Raw genomic sequence first — 13,985 nt, 5'->3', positions numbered from 1 at the left:
GTGTGGGGGGAGCGGTGGTGCAGTGGTTAGCGCACTGTGTGTGTGGGGGGAGCGGTGGTGCAGTGGTTAGCGCGCTGTGTGTGTGGGGGGAGCGGTGGTGCAGTGGTTAGCGCACTGTGTGTGTGGGGGGAGCGGTGGTGCAGTGGTTAGCGCACTGTGTGTGTGTGGGGAGTGGTGGTGCAGTGGTTAGCGCACTGTGTGTGTGTGAGTAGGGAGCGGTGGTGCAGTGGTTAGCGCACTGTGTGTGTGTGAGTGGGGAGTGGTGGTGCAGTGGTTAGCGCACTGTATGTGAGTGGGGAGTGGTGGTGCAGTGGTTAGCGCACTGTGTGTGTGTGAGGAGCGGTGGTGCAGTGGTTAGCGCACTGTGTGAGTGGGGAGTGGTGGTGCAGTGGTTAGCGCACTGTGTGTGTGTGTGTGTGGAGGGAGTGGTGGTGCAGTGGTTAGCGCACTGTGTGTGAGTGTGTGGAGGTAGTGGTGGTGCAGTGGTTAGCGCACTGTGTGTGTGTGTGTGGAGGGAGTGGTGGTGCAGTGGTTAGCGCACTGTGTGTGAGTGTGTGGAGGTAGTGGTGGTGCAGTGGTTAGCGCACTGTGTGTGTGTGAGTGGGGAGTGGTGGTGCAGTGGTTAGCGCACTGTGTGTGAGTGGGGAGTGGTGGTGCAGTGGTTAGCGCACTGTGTGTGTGTGAGGAGCGGTGGTGCAGTGGTTAGCGCACTGTGTGAGTGGGGAGTGGTGGTGCAGTGGTTAGCGCACTGTGTGTGTGTGGGGGGAGTGGTGGTGCAGTGGTTAGCGCACTGTGTGTGTGTGGTGTGTGTAGTACATAGACACTGCTGCAGCTACTCGCTAGCTAACAGCACTTGCCCCTGCAGCCCTGCTGGAGGCTACCTGGGGGAGCTTTGTCTGCGTGATGCTAAGAAGCACGTTGTGACGTCACCGCGTATCGTTTTCTGCACGGCTCCTGAATGTGCGCGATGACGTCACCGCGATGTGCACGTTGTGTGACGTCATAGCCCCGGTCACGCGCAACCCACCACAGCCCCACCCACTCTGGCGACGTCGTGATGTCATCGGACTTCCAATCGTGCGTGATGACGTCACACCAACCGAATAAATTACGTCGCTCGTCACCGCTCCGGTCACGCCCTCTCATCCCCCCGTCCTGCGTGATGACGTCACGCCGATAGCCCCACCCTACCCTCGCGACGTCATGACGTCACGGCCATGGATTACTATTGGACTTCCGGCGTACGTGATGACGTATCACCAACCGCACACATTACGTGCCTCGTCACCGCTTCGGTCGCGCTCTCTTTGCGTGATGACGTCGCAGCCGTTAGCCCCACCCCACACACTCCGACGTCATGACGTCACGCCCATACAACACCGGCCCTCGGCGGCGTGCGTGATGACGTCGCAACCAACCGCATAAATTACGTGCCGCGTCATCGCCGCCATCAAGCCTTCCTGTTGTTGTGGAGACACCCGAGGCGACGTCTCCGTCTCTCTCGCCATCGCCACCGTCTCCGCCATGAATCTGTCTCCCTCCGCGGGCTCGAACGCCAACGGCCTCCTCTACGTCGGCTTCAACCAGGACCACGGTCAGTGCGCCCTTTTGCTTGCAGGAACAACGACGACGACGACGACGAAGACGAAAAAGACCGATGAGGCCTAGTCACAATGCCGGGCCTCCGCGATGCCTTACGCTTTTCCTAGTCGGCCTGCCCCGTTACAGGTGGCCTCGGGCGGCGGAGTGGTGGTGGCAATGGGGGTTCGTCCATAATTGTTAAACGGGTTTTTTTTGTAGGATTTGAGTGTTGGGCTATTGGGAGTTGTCGTTGTTTAGGGTTGTTGTGTGTGGGTGTCTGTGTATGGTGAGGCAATGGGTCTCTGTGTGTGTGTGTGTGGTGAGTCTGTTGGTCTCTGTGAGTCTACGGGTCTCTGTGGTGAGTCTATGGGTCTCTTTGTGGTGAGTCTACGGGTCTCTGTGTGTGTGTGGTGAGTCTATGGGTCTCTGTGTGGTGGTGAGTCTATGGGTCTCTGTGTGGTGGTGAGTCTATGGGTCTCTGTGTCTGTGTGGTGAGTCTATGGGTCTCTGTGTGTGTGGTGAGTCTATGGGTCTCTGTGTGGGTGGTGAGTCTATGGGTCTCTGTGTGTGTGTGGTGAGTCTATGGGTCTCTGTGTGTGTGTGGTGAGTCTATGGGTCTCTGTGTGTGTGGTGAGTCTATGGGTCTGTGTGTGTGTGTGGTGAGTCTATGGGTCTCTGTGTGTGGTGAGTCTATGGGTCTCTGTGTGTGGTGAGTCTATGGGTCTGTGTGTGTGTGTGGTGAGTCTACGGGTCTCTGTGTGTGGTGAGTCTATGGGTCTCTGTGTGTGGTGAGTCTATGGGTCTCTGTGTGGTGAGTCTATGGGTCTCTGTGTGTGTGTGGTGAGTCTATGGGTCTCTGTGTGGTGAGTCTATGGGTCTCTGTGTGTGTGTGGTGAGTCTATGGGTCTCTGTGTGTGGTGAGTCTATGGGTCTCTGTGTGTGTGTGGTGAGTCTGTGGGTCTCTGTGTGTGTGTGGTGAGTCTATGGGTCTCTGTGTGTGGTGAGTCTATGGGTCTCTGTGTGTGTGTGGTGAGTCTGTGGGTCTCTGTGTGTGGTGGTGAGTCTATGGGTCTCTGTGTGTGGTGAGTCTATGGGTCTCTGTGTGTGGTGAGTCTATGGGTCTCTGTGTGTGTGTGGTGAGTCTATGGGTCTCTGTGTGTGTGTGGTGAGTATGGGTCTCTGTGTGTGGTGAGTCTGTGGGTCTCTGTGTGTGGTGGTGAGTCTATGGGTCTCTGTGTGTGGTGAGTCTGTGGGTCTCTGTGTGTGGTGGTGAGTCTATGGGTCTCTGTGTGTGGTGAGTCTATGGGTCTCTGTGTGTGGTGAGTCTATGGGTCTCTGTGGGTGTGGTGAGTCTATGGGTCTCTGTGTGTGTGTGGTGAGTGTGTGGGTCTCTGTGTGTGGTGGTGAGTCTATGGGTCTCTGTGTGTGGTGAGTCTGTGGGTCTCTGTGTGTGGTGGTGAGTCTATGGGTCTCTGTGTGTGGTGAGTTCTGTGGGTCTCTGTGTGTGTGGTGAGTCTATGGGTCTCTGTGTGTGGTGAGTCTGTGGGTCTCTGTGTGTGGTGAGTCTGGGTCTCTGTGTGTGTGGTGAGTCTATGGGTCTCTGTGTGTGGTGAGTCTATGGGTCTCTGTGTGGTGAGTCTATGGGTCTCTGTGTGTGTGTGGTGAGTCTATGGGTCTCTGTGTGGTGAGTCTATGGGTCTCTGTGTGTGTGTGGTGAGTCTATGGGTCTCTGTGTGTGGTGAGTCTATGGGTCTCTGTGTGTGTGTGGTGAGTCTGTGGGTCTCTGTGTGTGTGTGGTGAGTCTATGGGTCTCTGTGTGTGGTGAGTCTATGGGTCTCTGTGTGTGTGTGGTGAGTCTGTGGGTCTCTGTGTGTGGTGGTGAGTCTATGGGTCTCTGTGTGTGGTGAGTCTATGGGTCTCTGTGTGTGGTGAGTCTATGGGTCTCTGTGTGTGTGTGGTGAGTCTATGGGTCTCTGTGTGTGTGTGGTGAGTATGGGTCTCTGTGTGTGGTGAGTCTGTGGGTCTCTGTGTGTGGTGGTGAGTCTATGGGTCTCTGTGTGTGGTGAGTCTGTGGGTCTCTGTGTGTGGTGGTGAGTCTATGGGTCTCTGTGTGTGGTGAGTCTATGGGTCTCTGTGTGTGGTGAGTCTATGGGTCTCTGTGGGTGTGGTGAGTCTATGGGTCTCTGTGTGTGTGTGGTGAGTGTGTGGGTCTCTGTGTGTGGTGGTGAGTCTATGGGTCTCTGTGTGTGGTGAGTCTGTGGGTCTCTGTGTGTGGTGGTGAGTCTATGGGTCTCTGTGTGTGGTGAGTTCTGTGGGTCTCTGTGTGTGTGGTGAGTCTATGGGTCTCTGTGTGTGGTGGTGAGTCTGTGGGTCTTTGTGTGTGTGTGGTGAGTCTATGGGTCTCTGTGTGTGTGGTGAGTCTGTGGGTCTCTGTGTGTGTGGTGAGTCTGTGGGTCTTTGTGTGTGTGTGGTGAGTCTATGGGTCTCTTTGTGTGGTGGTGAGTCTGTGGGTCTCTCTGTGTGTGGTGAGTCTGTGGGTCTCTGTGTGTGTGGTGAGTCTGTGTGTGTGGTGAGTCTGTGGGTCTCTGTGTGTGGTGAGTCTGTGGGTCTCTGTGTGTGGTGAGTCTGTGGGTCTCTGTGTGTGTGGTGAGTCTGTGGGTCTCTGTGTGTGGTGAGTCTGTGGGTCTCTGTGTGTGGTGAGTCTGTGGGTCTCTGTGTGTGGTGAGTCTTTGGGTCTCTGTGTGTGGTGAGTCTGTGGGTCTCTGTGTGTGGTGGTGAGTCTATGGGTCTCTGTGTGTGTGGTGAGTCTGTGGGTCTCTGTGTGGTGAGTCTGTGGGTCTCTGTGTGTGTGGTGAGTCTGTGGGTCTCTGTGTGTGGTGGTGAGTCTGTGGGTCTCTCTGTGTGGTGGTGAGTCTGTGGGTCTCTGTGTGTGGTGGTGAGTCTGTGGGTCTCTGTGTGGTGGTGAGTCTATGGGTCTCTGTGTGTGGTGAGTCTGTGGGTCTCTGTGTGTGGTGAGTCTGGGTCTCTGTGTGTGTGGTGAGTCTGTGGGTCTCTGTGTGTGTGGTGAGTCTGTGGGTCTCTGTGTGTGTGGTGAGTCTGTGGGTCTCTGTGTGTGGTGAGTCTGTGGGTCTCTGTGTGTGGTGAGTCTGTGGGTCTCTGTGTGTGGTGGTGAGTCTATGGGTCTCTGTGTGTGTGGTGAGTCTGTGGGTCTCTGTGTGTGGTGGGTCTCTGTGTGTGGTGGTGAGTCTATGGGTCTCTGTGTGTGTGGTGAGTCTGTGGGTCTCTGTGTGTGGTGAGTCTGTGGGTCTCTGTGTGTGTGGTGAGTCTGTGGGTCTCTGTGTGGTGGTGAGTCTGTGGGTCTCTCTGTGTGGTGGTGAGTCTGTGGGTCTCTGTGTGTGGTGGTGAGTCTGTGGGTCTCTCTGTGTGGTGGTGAGTCTATGGGTCTCTGTGTGTGGTGAGTCTGTGGGTCTCTGTGTGTGGTGAGTCTGGGTCTCTGTGTGTGTTGAGTCTATGGGTCTCTGTGTGTGGTGAGTCTGTGGGTCTCTGTGCGTGGTGAGTCTGTGGGTCTCTGTGTGTGGTGAGTCTGGGTCTCTGTGTGTGTGGTGAGTCTGTGGGTCTCTGTGTGTGTGGTGAGTCTGTGGGTCTCTCTGTGTGTGGTGAGTCTGTGGGTCTCTGTGTGTGGTGAGTCTATGGGTCTCTGTGTGTGTGGTGAGTCTGTGGGTCTCTGTGTGTGGTGAGTCTGGGTCTCTGTGTGTGTGGTGAGTCTGTGGGTCTTTGTGTGTGTGGTGAGTCTGTGGGTCTCTCTGTGTGTGGTGAGTCTGTGGGTCTCTGTGTGTGGTGAGTCTATGGGTCTCTGTGTGTGTGGTGAGTCTGTGGGTCTCTGTGTGTGGTGGTGAGTCTGTGGGTCTTTGTGTGTGTGTGGTGAGTCTATGGGTCTCTGTGTGTGTGGTGAGTCTGTGGGTCTCTGTGTGTGTGGTGAGTCTGTGGGTCTTTGTGTGTGTGTGGTGAGTCTATGGGTCTCTTTGTGTGGTGGTGAGTCTGTGGGTCTCTCTGTGTGTGGTGAGTCTGTGGGTCTCTGTGTGTGTGGTGAGTCTGTGTGTGTGGTGAGTCTGTGGGTCTCTGTGTGTGGTGAGTCTGTGGGTCTCTGTGTGTGGTGAGTCTGTGGGTCTCTGTGTGTGTGGTGAGTCTGTGGGTCTCTGTGTGTGGTGAGTCTGTGGGTCTCTGTGTGTGGTGAGTCTGTGGGTCTCTGTGTGTGGTGAGTCTTTGGGTCTCTGTGTGTGGTGAGTCTGTGGGTCTCTGTGTGTGGTGGTGAGTCTATGGGTCTCTGTGTGTGTGGTGAGTCTGTGGGTCTCTGTGTGGTGAGTCTGTGGGTCTCTGTGTGTGTGGTGAGTCTGTGGGTCTCTGTGTGTGGTGGTGAGTCTGTGGGTCTCTCTGTGTGGTGGTGAGTCTGTGGGTCTCTGTGTGTGGTGGTGAGTCTGTGGGTCTCTCTGTGTGGTGGTGAGTCTATGGGTCTCTGTGTGTGGTGAGTCTGTGGGTCTCTGTGTGTGGTGAGTCTGGGTCTCTGTGTGTGTGGTGAGTCTGTGGGTCTCTGTGTGTGTGGTGAGTCTGTGGGTCTCTGTGTGTGTGGTGAGTCTGTGGGTCTCTGTGTGTGGTGAGTCTGTGGGTCTCTGTGTGTGGTGAGTCTGTGGGTCTCTGTGTGTGGTGGTGAGTCTATGGGTCTCTGTGTGTGTGGTGAGTCTGTGGGTCTCTGTGTGTGGTGGGTCTCTGTGTGTGGTGGTGAGTCTATGGGTCTCTGTGTGTGTGGTGAGTCTGTGGGTCTCTGTGTGTGGTGAGTCTGTGGGTCTCTGTGTGTGTGGTGAGTCTGTGGGTCTCTGTGTGGTGGTGAGTCTGTGGGTCTCTCTGTGTGGTGGTGAGTCTGTGGGTCTCTGTGTGTGGTGGTGAGTCTGTGGGTCTCTCTGTGTGGTGGTGAGTCTATGGGTCTCTGTGTGTGGTGAGTCTGTGGGTCTCTGTGTGTGGTGAGTCTGGGTCTCTGTGTGTGTTGAGTCTATGGGTCTCTGTGTGTGGTGAGTCTGTGGGTCTCTGTGCGTGGTGAGTCTGTGGGTCTCTGTGTGTGGTGAGTCTGGGTCTCTGTGTGTGTGGTGAGTCTGTGGGTCTCTGTGTGTGTGGTGAGTCTGTGGGTCTCTCTGTGTGTGGTGAGTCTGTGGGTCTCTGTGTGTGGTGAGTCTATGGGTCTCTGTGTGTGTGGTGAGTCTGTGGGTCTCTGTGTGTGGTGAGTCTGGGTCTCTGTGTGTGTGGTGAGTCTGTGGGTCTCTGTGTGTGTGGTGAGTCTGTGGGTCTCTCTGTGTGTGGTGAGTCTGTGGGTCTCTGTGTGTGGTGAGTCTATGGGTCTCTGTGTGTGTGGTGAGTCTGTGGGTCTCTGTGTGTGGTGGTGAGTCTGTGGGTCTCTCTGTGTGGTGGTGAGTGTGGGTCTCTGTGTGTGTGGTGAGTCTATGGGTCTCTGTGTGTGGTGAGTCTGTGGGTCTCTGTGTGTGGTGAGTCTATGGGTCTCTGTGTGTGGTGAGTCTGTGGGTCTCTGTGTGTGGTGAGTCTGTGGGTCTCTGTGTGTGTGTGGTGAGTCTATGGGTCTCTGTGTGTGGTGAGTCTGTGGGTCTCTGTGTGTGGTGAGTCTATGGGTCTCTGTGTGTGGTGAGTCTGTGGGTCTCTGTGTGGTGGTGAGTCTGTGGGTCTCTCTGTGTGTGGTGAGTCTGTGGGTCTCTGTGTGTGGTGGTGAGTCTGTGGGTCTCTGTGTGTGGTGGTGAGTCTGTGGGTCTCTCTGTGTGTGGTGAGTCTGTGGGTCTCTGTGTGTGGTGGTGAGTCTGTGGGTCTCTGTGTGTGGTGGTGAGTCTGTGGGTCTCTGTGTGTGGTGAGTCTATGGGTCTCTGTGTGTGGTGAGTCTGTGGGTCTCTGTGTGTGGTGAGTCTGTGGGTCTCTGTGTGTGTGTGGTGAGTCTGTGGGTCTCTGTGTGTGTGGTGAGTCTGTGGGTCTCTCTGTGTGTGGTGAGTCTGTGGGTCTCTGTGTGTGGTGGTGAGTCTGTGGGTCTCTGTGTGTGGTGGTGAGTCTGTGGGTCTCTCTGTGTGTGGTGAGTCTGTGGGTCTCTCTGTGTGTGGTGAGTCTGTGGGTCTCTGTGTGTGGTGGTGAGTCTGTGGGTCTCTGTGTGTGTGGTGAGTCTGTGGGTCTCTGTGTGTGGTGGTGAGTCTGTGGGTCTCTGTGTGTGGTGGTGAGTCTGTGGGTCTCTGTGTGTGGTGGTGAGTCTGTGGGTCTCTGTGTGTGGTGGTGAGTCTATGGGTCTCTGTGTGTGTGGTGAGTCTGTGGGTCTCTGTGTGTTGTGAGTCTATGGGTCTATGTGTGTGGTGAGTCTATGGGTCTCTGTGTGTGTGTGGTGAGTCTATGGGTCTCTGTGTGTGTGTGGTGAGTCTGTGGGTCTCTGTGTGTGGTGAGTCTGTGGGTCTCTGTGTGTGTGGTGAGTCTATGGGTCTCTGTGTGTGGTGAGTCTATGGGTCTCTGTGTGTGTGTGGTGAGTCTATGGGTCTCTGTGTGGTGAGTCTATGGGTCTCTGTGTGTGTGTGGTGAGTCTATGGGTCTCTGTGTGTGGTGAGTCTATGGGTCTCTGTGTGTGGTGAGTCTATGGGTCTCTGTGTGTGGTAGTGAGTCTGTGGGTCTCTGTGTGTGTGGTGAGTCTATGGGTCTCTGTGTGTGGTGGTGAGTCTATGGGTCTCTGTGTGTGGTGGTGAGTCTGTGGGTCTCTGTGTGTGGTGGTGAGTCTGTGGGTCTCTGTGTCTGTGTGGTGAGTCTGTGGGTCTCTGTGTGTGGTGAGTCTATGGGTCTCTCTGTGGTGAGTCTGTGGGTCTCTGTGTGTGGTGGTGAGTCTGTGGGTCTCTGTGTGGTGAGTCTGTGGGTCTCTGTGTCTGTGTGGTGAGTCTATGGGTCTCTGTGGTGAGTCTATGGGTCTCTGTGTCTGTGTGGTGAGTCTATGGGTCTCTGTGTGTGGTGAGTCTATGGGTCTCTGTGTGTGTGTGGTGAGTCTATGGGTCTCTGTGTGTGGTGAGTCTATGGGTCTCTGTGTCTGTGTGGTGAGTCTATGGGTCTCTGTGTGTGGTGAGTCTATGGGTCTCTGTGTGTGTGTGGTGAGTCTATGGGTCTCTGTGTGTGGTGAGTCTATGGGTCTCTGTGTGTGTGTGGTGAGTCTATGGGTCTCTGTGGTGAGTCTATGGGTCTCTGTGTGTGGTGAGTCTATGGGTCTCTGTGTGTGGTGAGTCTATGGGTCTCTGTGTCTGTGTGGTGAGTCTGTGGGTCTCTGTGTGGTGAGTCTGTGGGTCTCTGTGTGGTGAGTCTGTGGGTCTCTGTGTGGTGAGTCTGTGGGTCTCTGTGTGGTGAGTCTGTGGGTCTCTGTGTGGTGAGTCTGTGGGTCTCTGTGTGGTGAGTCTGTGGGTCTCTGTGTGGTGAGTCTGTGGGTCTCTGTGTGGTGAGTCTGTGGGTCTCTGTGTGGTGAGTCTGTGGGTCTCTGTGTGGTGAGTCTGTGGGTCTCTGTGTGGTGAGTCTGTGGGTCTCTGTGTGGTGAGTCTATGGGTCTCTGTGGTGAGTCTATGGGTCTCTGTGTGTCTCTGTGTGTCTCTGTGTGTGTGTGAGTCTATGGGTCTGTGTGATGTTGATGATGATGATGCTGCTGATGATGATGCTATTGATGCTGATGATGCTGCTACTGATGATGATGCTACTGATGATGCTACTGATGATGCTACTGATGATGCTACTGATGATGCTACTGATGATGCTACTGATGATGCTGCTGCTGCTGCTGCTGATGATGCTGATGATGATGCTGCTGATGATGTTTGCAGGTTGCTTTGCCTGTGGAACTGAGAATGGATTCCGCGTTTACAACACAGACCCTCTCAAGGAGAAGGAAAAACAAGGTGATCATCATCATCATCAGCAGCAGCATCATCAGCAGCAGCATCATCATCATCAGCAGCAGCAGCATCATCAGCAGCATCATCATCAGCAGCATCATCAGCAGCATCATCAGCATCATCATCAGCATCATCAGCATCAGCATCATCATCATCATCATCAGCAGCATCATCATCATCAGCAGCATCATCATCATCATCAGCAGCATCATCAGCAGCATCATCATCATCAGCAGCATCATCATCATCATCATCATCAGCAGCATCATCATCATCAGCAGCATCATCAGCATCATCAGCATCATCAGCATCATCAGCAGCGTCATCATCATCATCAGCAGCAGCATCATCATCATCATCATCAGCATCATCAGCAGCATCATCAGCATCATCAGCATCATCATCATCATCATCAGCAGCATCATCATCATCAGCAGCAGCAGCATCATCATCAGCAGCAGCATCATCATCATCATCAGCATCAGCAGCAGCAGCATCATCATCATCATCAGCAGCAGCAGCATCATCATCATCATCATCAGCAGCATCATCATCATCATCATCATCAGCAGCATCATCATCAGCAGCAGCATCATCATCATCAGCAGCATCATCATCATCAGCAGCAGCAGCAGCATCATCATCATCAGCAGCATCATCATCATCATCATCAGCAGCAGCAGCAGCATCATCATCATCAGCAGCAGCAGCATCATCATCATCAGCAGCATCATCATCATCATCAGCAGCATCATCATCATCAGCAGCAGCATCATCATCAGCAGCAGCAGCATCATCATCAGCATCATCATCAGCAGCAGCAGCATCATCATCATCATCATCAGCAGCATCATCATCATCAGCAGCAGCAGCATCATCATCAGCAGCAGCATCATCATCATCATCAGCATCAGCAGCAGCAGCATCATCATCATCATCAGCAGCAGCAGCATCATCATCATCATCAGCAGCATCATCATCATCATCATCATCAGCAGCATCATCATCAGCAGCAGCATCATCATCATCAGCAGCATCATCATCATCAGCAGCAGCAGCAGCATCATCATCATCAGCAGCATCATCATCATCATCATCAGCAGCAGCAGCAGCAGCATCATCATCATCAGCAGCAGCAGCATCATCATCATCAGCAGCATCATCATCATCAGCAGCATCATCATCATCAGCAGCAGCATCATCATCAGCAGCAGCAGCATCATCATCAGCATCATCATCAGCAGCAGCAGCATCATCATCATCATCATCAGCAGCATCATCATCATCAGCAGCATCATCATCATCATCAGCATCATCATCATCATCAGCATCATCATCATCATCAGCAGCAGCAGCATCATCATCATCATCAGCAGCAGCAGCATCATCATCATCATCAGCAGCATCATCATCAGCAGCATCAGCAGCATCATCATCAGCAGCATCAGCATCATCATCATCAGCATCATCAGCAGCATCAGCAGCAGCATCATCATCATCATCAGCAGCATCATCATCATCAGCAGCAGCAGCATCATCATCATCATCATCAGCATCAGCAGCAGCATCATCATCATCAGCAGCAGTAGCATCATCATCATCAGCAGCATCATCATCATCAGCGTCATCATCATCATCAGCAGCATCATCGGCATCATCATCAGCAGCAGCAGCATCATCATCAGCAGCAGCATCATCATCATCATCAGCAGCAGCAGCAGCATCATCATCAGCAGCATCATCATCATCATCAGCAGCAGCAGCAGTATCATCATCAGCAGCATCATCATCATCCTCAGCAGCATCATCATCATCGGCATCATCATCATCGGCATCATCATCATCATCATCAGCAGCATCATCGGCATCATCATCATCAGCAGCAGCATCATCGGCATCATCATCATCATCATCAGCAGCATCATCGGCATCATCATCATCATCAGCAGCAGCATCATCGGCATCATCATCATCATCATCAGCAGCATCATCGGCATCATCATCATCATCATCAGCAGCATCATCGGCATCATCATCATCATCATCAGCATCATCATCGGCAGCATCATCATCATCAGCAGCAGCATCATCTTCAGCATCATCAGCAACATCATCAGCATCATCAGCAGCAGCATCAGCAGCAGCATCATCATCATCAGCAGCATCATCATCATTAGTAGCATCATCATCATCAGCATTAGTAGCATCCTCATCATCAGTAGCATCATCATCATCAGTAGCATCATCATCATCATCAGTAGCATCATCATCATCAGTAGCATCATCATCATTAGTAGCATCATCATCATCATCAGTAGCATCATCATCATCACCAGCAGCATCATCATCATCAGCAGCATCATCATCATCATCAGTAGCATCATCATCATTAGTAGCATCATCATCATCATCAGTAGCATCATCCTCATCATCAGTAGCAGCATCATCATCAGTAGCATCATCATCATCATCAGTAGCATCATCATCATCAGTAGCATCATCATCATCAGTAGCATCATCATCATCAGTAGCATCATCATCATCATCAGTAGCATCACCAGTAGCATCATCATCATCAGTAGCATCATCATCATCAGTAGCATCCTCATCATCAGTAGCATCATCATCATCAGTAGCATCATCATCATCAGTAGCATCATCATCATCAGTAGCATCATCATCATCAGTAGCATCATCATCATCAGTAGCATCATCATCATCAGTAGCATCATCATCATCAGTAGCATCATCAGTAGCATCATCATCATTAGTAGCATCCTCATCATCAGTAGCATCCTCATCATCAGTAGCATCATCATCATCAGTAGCATCATCAGTAGCATCATCATCATCAGTAGCATCCTCATCATCAGTAGCATCATCATCATCAGTAGCATCATCATCATCAGTAGCATCATCATCATCAGTAGCATCATCATCATCAGTAGCATCATCATCATCAGTAGCATCATCATCATCAGTAGCATCATCATCATCAGTAGCATCCTCATCATCAGTAGCATCATCATCATCAGTAGCATCATCATCATCAGTAGCATCATCATCATCAGTAGCATCCTCATCATCAGTAGCATCATCATCATCAGTAGCATCATCATCATCAGTAGCATCATCAGCATCATCAGCATCATCATCATCATCAGCATCATCATCATCAGTATCATCATCATCATTGTCTCTGTCTCTATGTCTCTCTCTGTGTGTGTCTCTGTGTGTTTGTGTCTCTCTATCTCTCTGTGTGTATCTCTGTGAGTCTCTGTGTGTCACTGTGTGTGTCTCTGTCTCTGTGTGTGTCTCTGTGTGTGTCTCTGTGTCTCTGTGTGTGTCTCTGTGTGTATCTCTGTGTGTATCTCTGTGAGTCTCTGTGTGTCACTGTGTGTGTCTCTGTCTCTGTGTGTGTCTCTGTGTGTGTCTCTGTGTGTGTCTCTGTGTTTCTCTCTGTGTGTATCTCTGTGAGTCTCTGTGTGTCACTGTGTGTGTCTCTGTCTCTGTGTGTGTCTCTGTGTGTGTCTCTGTGTGTGTCTCTGTGTGTGTCTCTGTGTTTCTCTCTGTGTGTATCTCTGTGAGTCTCTGTGTGTCACTGTGTGTGTCTCTGTCTCTGTGTGTGTCTCTGTGTGTGTCTCTGTGTGTGTCTCTGTGTGTGTCTCTGTGTTTCTCTCTGTGTGTATCTCTGTGAGTCTCTGTGTGTCACTGTGTGTGTCTCTGTCTCTGTGTGTGTCTCTGTGTGTGTCTCTGTGTGAGTCTGTGTGTGTCTCTGTCTCTGTCTGTGTGTGTCTCTGTGTCTCTGTGTGTGTCTCTGTGTGTGTCTCTGTGTGTGTCTCTGTGTGAGTCTGTGTGTTTGTGTGTGTCTCTGTGTGAGTCTCTGTGTGAATCTCTGTGTCTCTGTGTGTCTCTGTCTCTCTGTGTGTCTCTGTCTCTTTGTGTGTCTCTCTGTGTCTCTGTGTCTCTGTCTCTCTGTGTCTCTGTGTGTGTGTCTGTGTGTCTCTGTGTGTCTTTGTGTGTCTCTGTGTGTCTCTGTGTGAGTCTCTGTGTGTGTCTCTCTGCGTCTCTGTGTCTCTGTGTGTTTGTGTCTCTGTGTGTCTCTGTGTCTCTCTGTGTGTCTCTGTGTCTCTCTATCTCTCTCCGTGTCTCTCTGCGTGTCTCTCTGTGTGTCTCTCAGAGTTCCCCCAGGAGAGTTGTGACGGGGGCGGTGTGGTGCATGTGGAGATGCTGTTCCGCTGCAACTACTTGGCTCTTGTTGGAGGAGGACCCAGGCCAAGGTTCCCTCCCAACAAAGGTGACGGTGGTGGTGGTGGTGGTGGTGGTGGTGATGGTGGTGGTGGTGGTTGTGGTGGTGGTGGTGGTGGTGGTGGTGGTGGTGGTGGTTGTGGTGGTGGTGGTGGTGGTGGTGGTGGTGACGGTGGTGGTGGTGGTGGTGGTGGTGGTGGTGGTTGT

The 13,985-nt window shown here is 52.3% G+C and overlaps 1 protein-coding gene across 1 annotated transcript in view; it reads left to right on the top strand.

Moving 5' to 3' along the window:
- The first annotated feature begins 1,438 nt into the window (after window positions 1-1,438).
- WDR45B (WD repeat domain 45B) overlaps window positions 1,439-13,985 on the top strand; it is a 55,844-nt gene continuing 43,297 nt past the window's right edge. The window contains exons 1-3 of the mRNA XM_078885809.1: window positions 1,439-1,594; window positions 9,459-9,533; window positions 13,711-13,827. Coding sequence (XP_078741935.1) covers window positions 1,525-1,594; window positions 9,459-9,533; window positions 13,711-13,827 — 262 coding nt within the window. The 5' untranslated portion in view covers window positions 1,439-1,524. The remainder of the gene's footprint in view (window positions 1,595-9,458; window positions 9,534-13,710; window positions 13,828-13,985) is intronic.

The sequence above is a fragment of the Lampetra fluviatilis genome, unplaced genomic scaffold (assembly GCF_964198595.1).
Source record: "Lampetra fluviatilis unplaced genomic scaffold, kcLamFluv1.1 SCAFFOLD_421, whole genome shotgun sequence".
NCBI lineage: Eukaryota > Metazoa > Chordata > Hyperoartia > Petromyzontiformes > Petromyzontidae > Lampetra > Lampetra fluviatilis.
The sequence above is the reverse complement of the archived record's forward strand: the minus strand, read 5'-3'. Positions and strand labels throughout refer to the sequence as shown.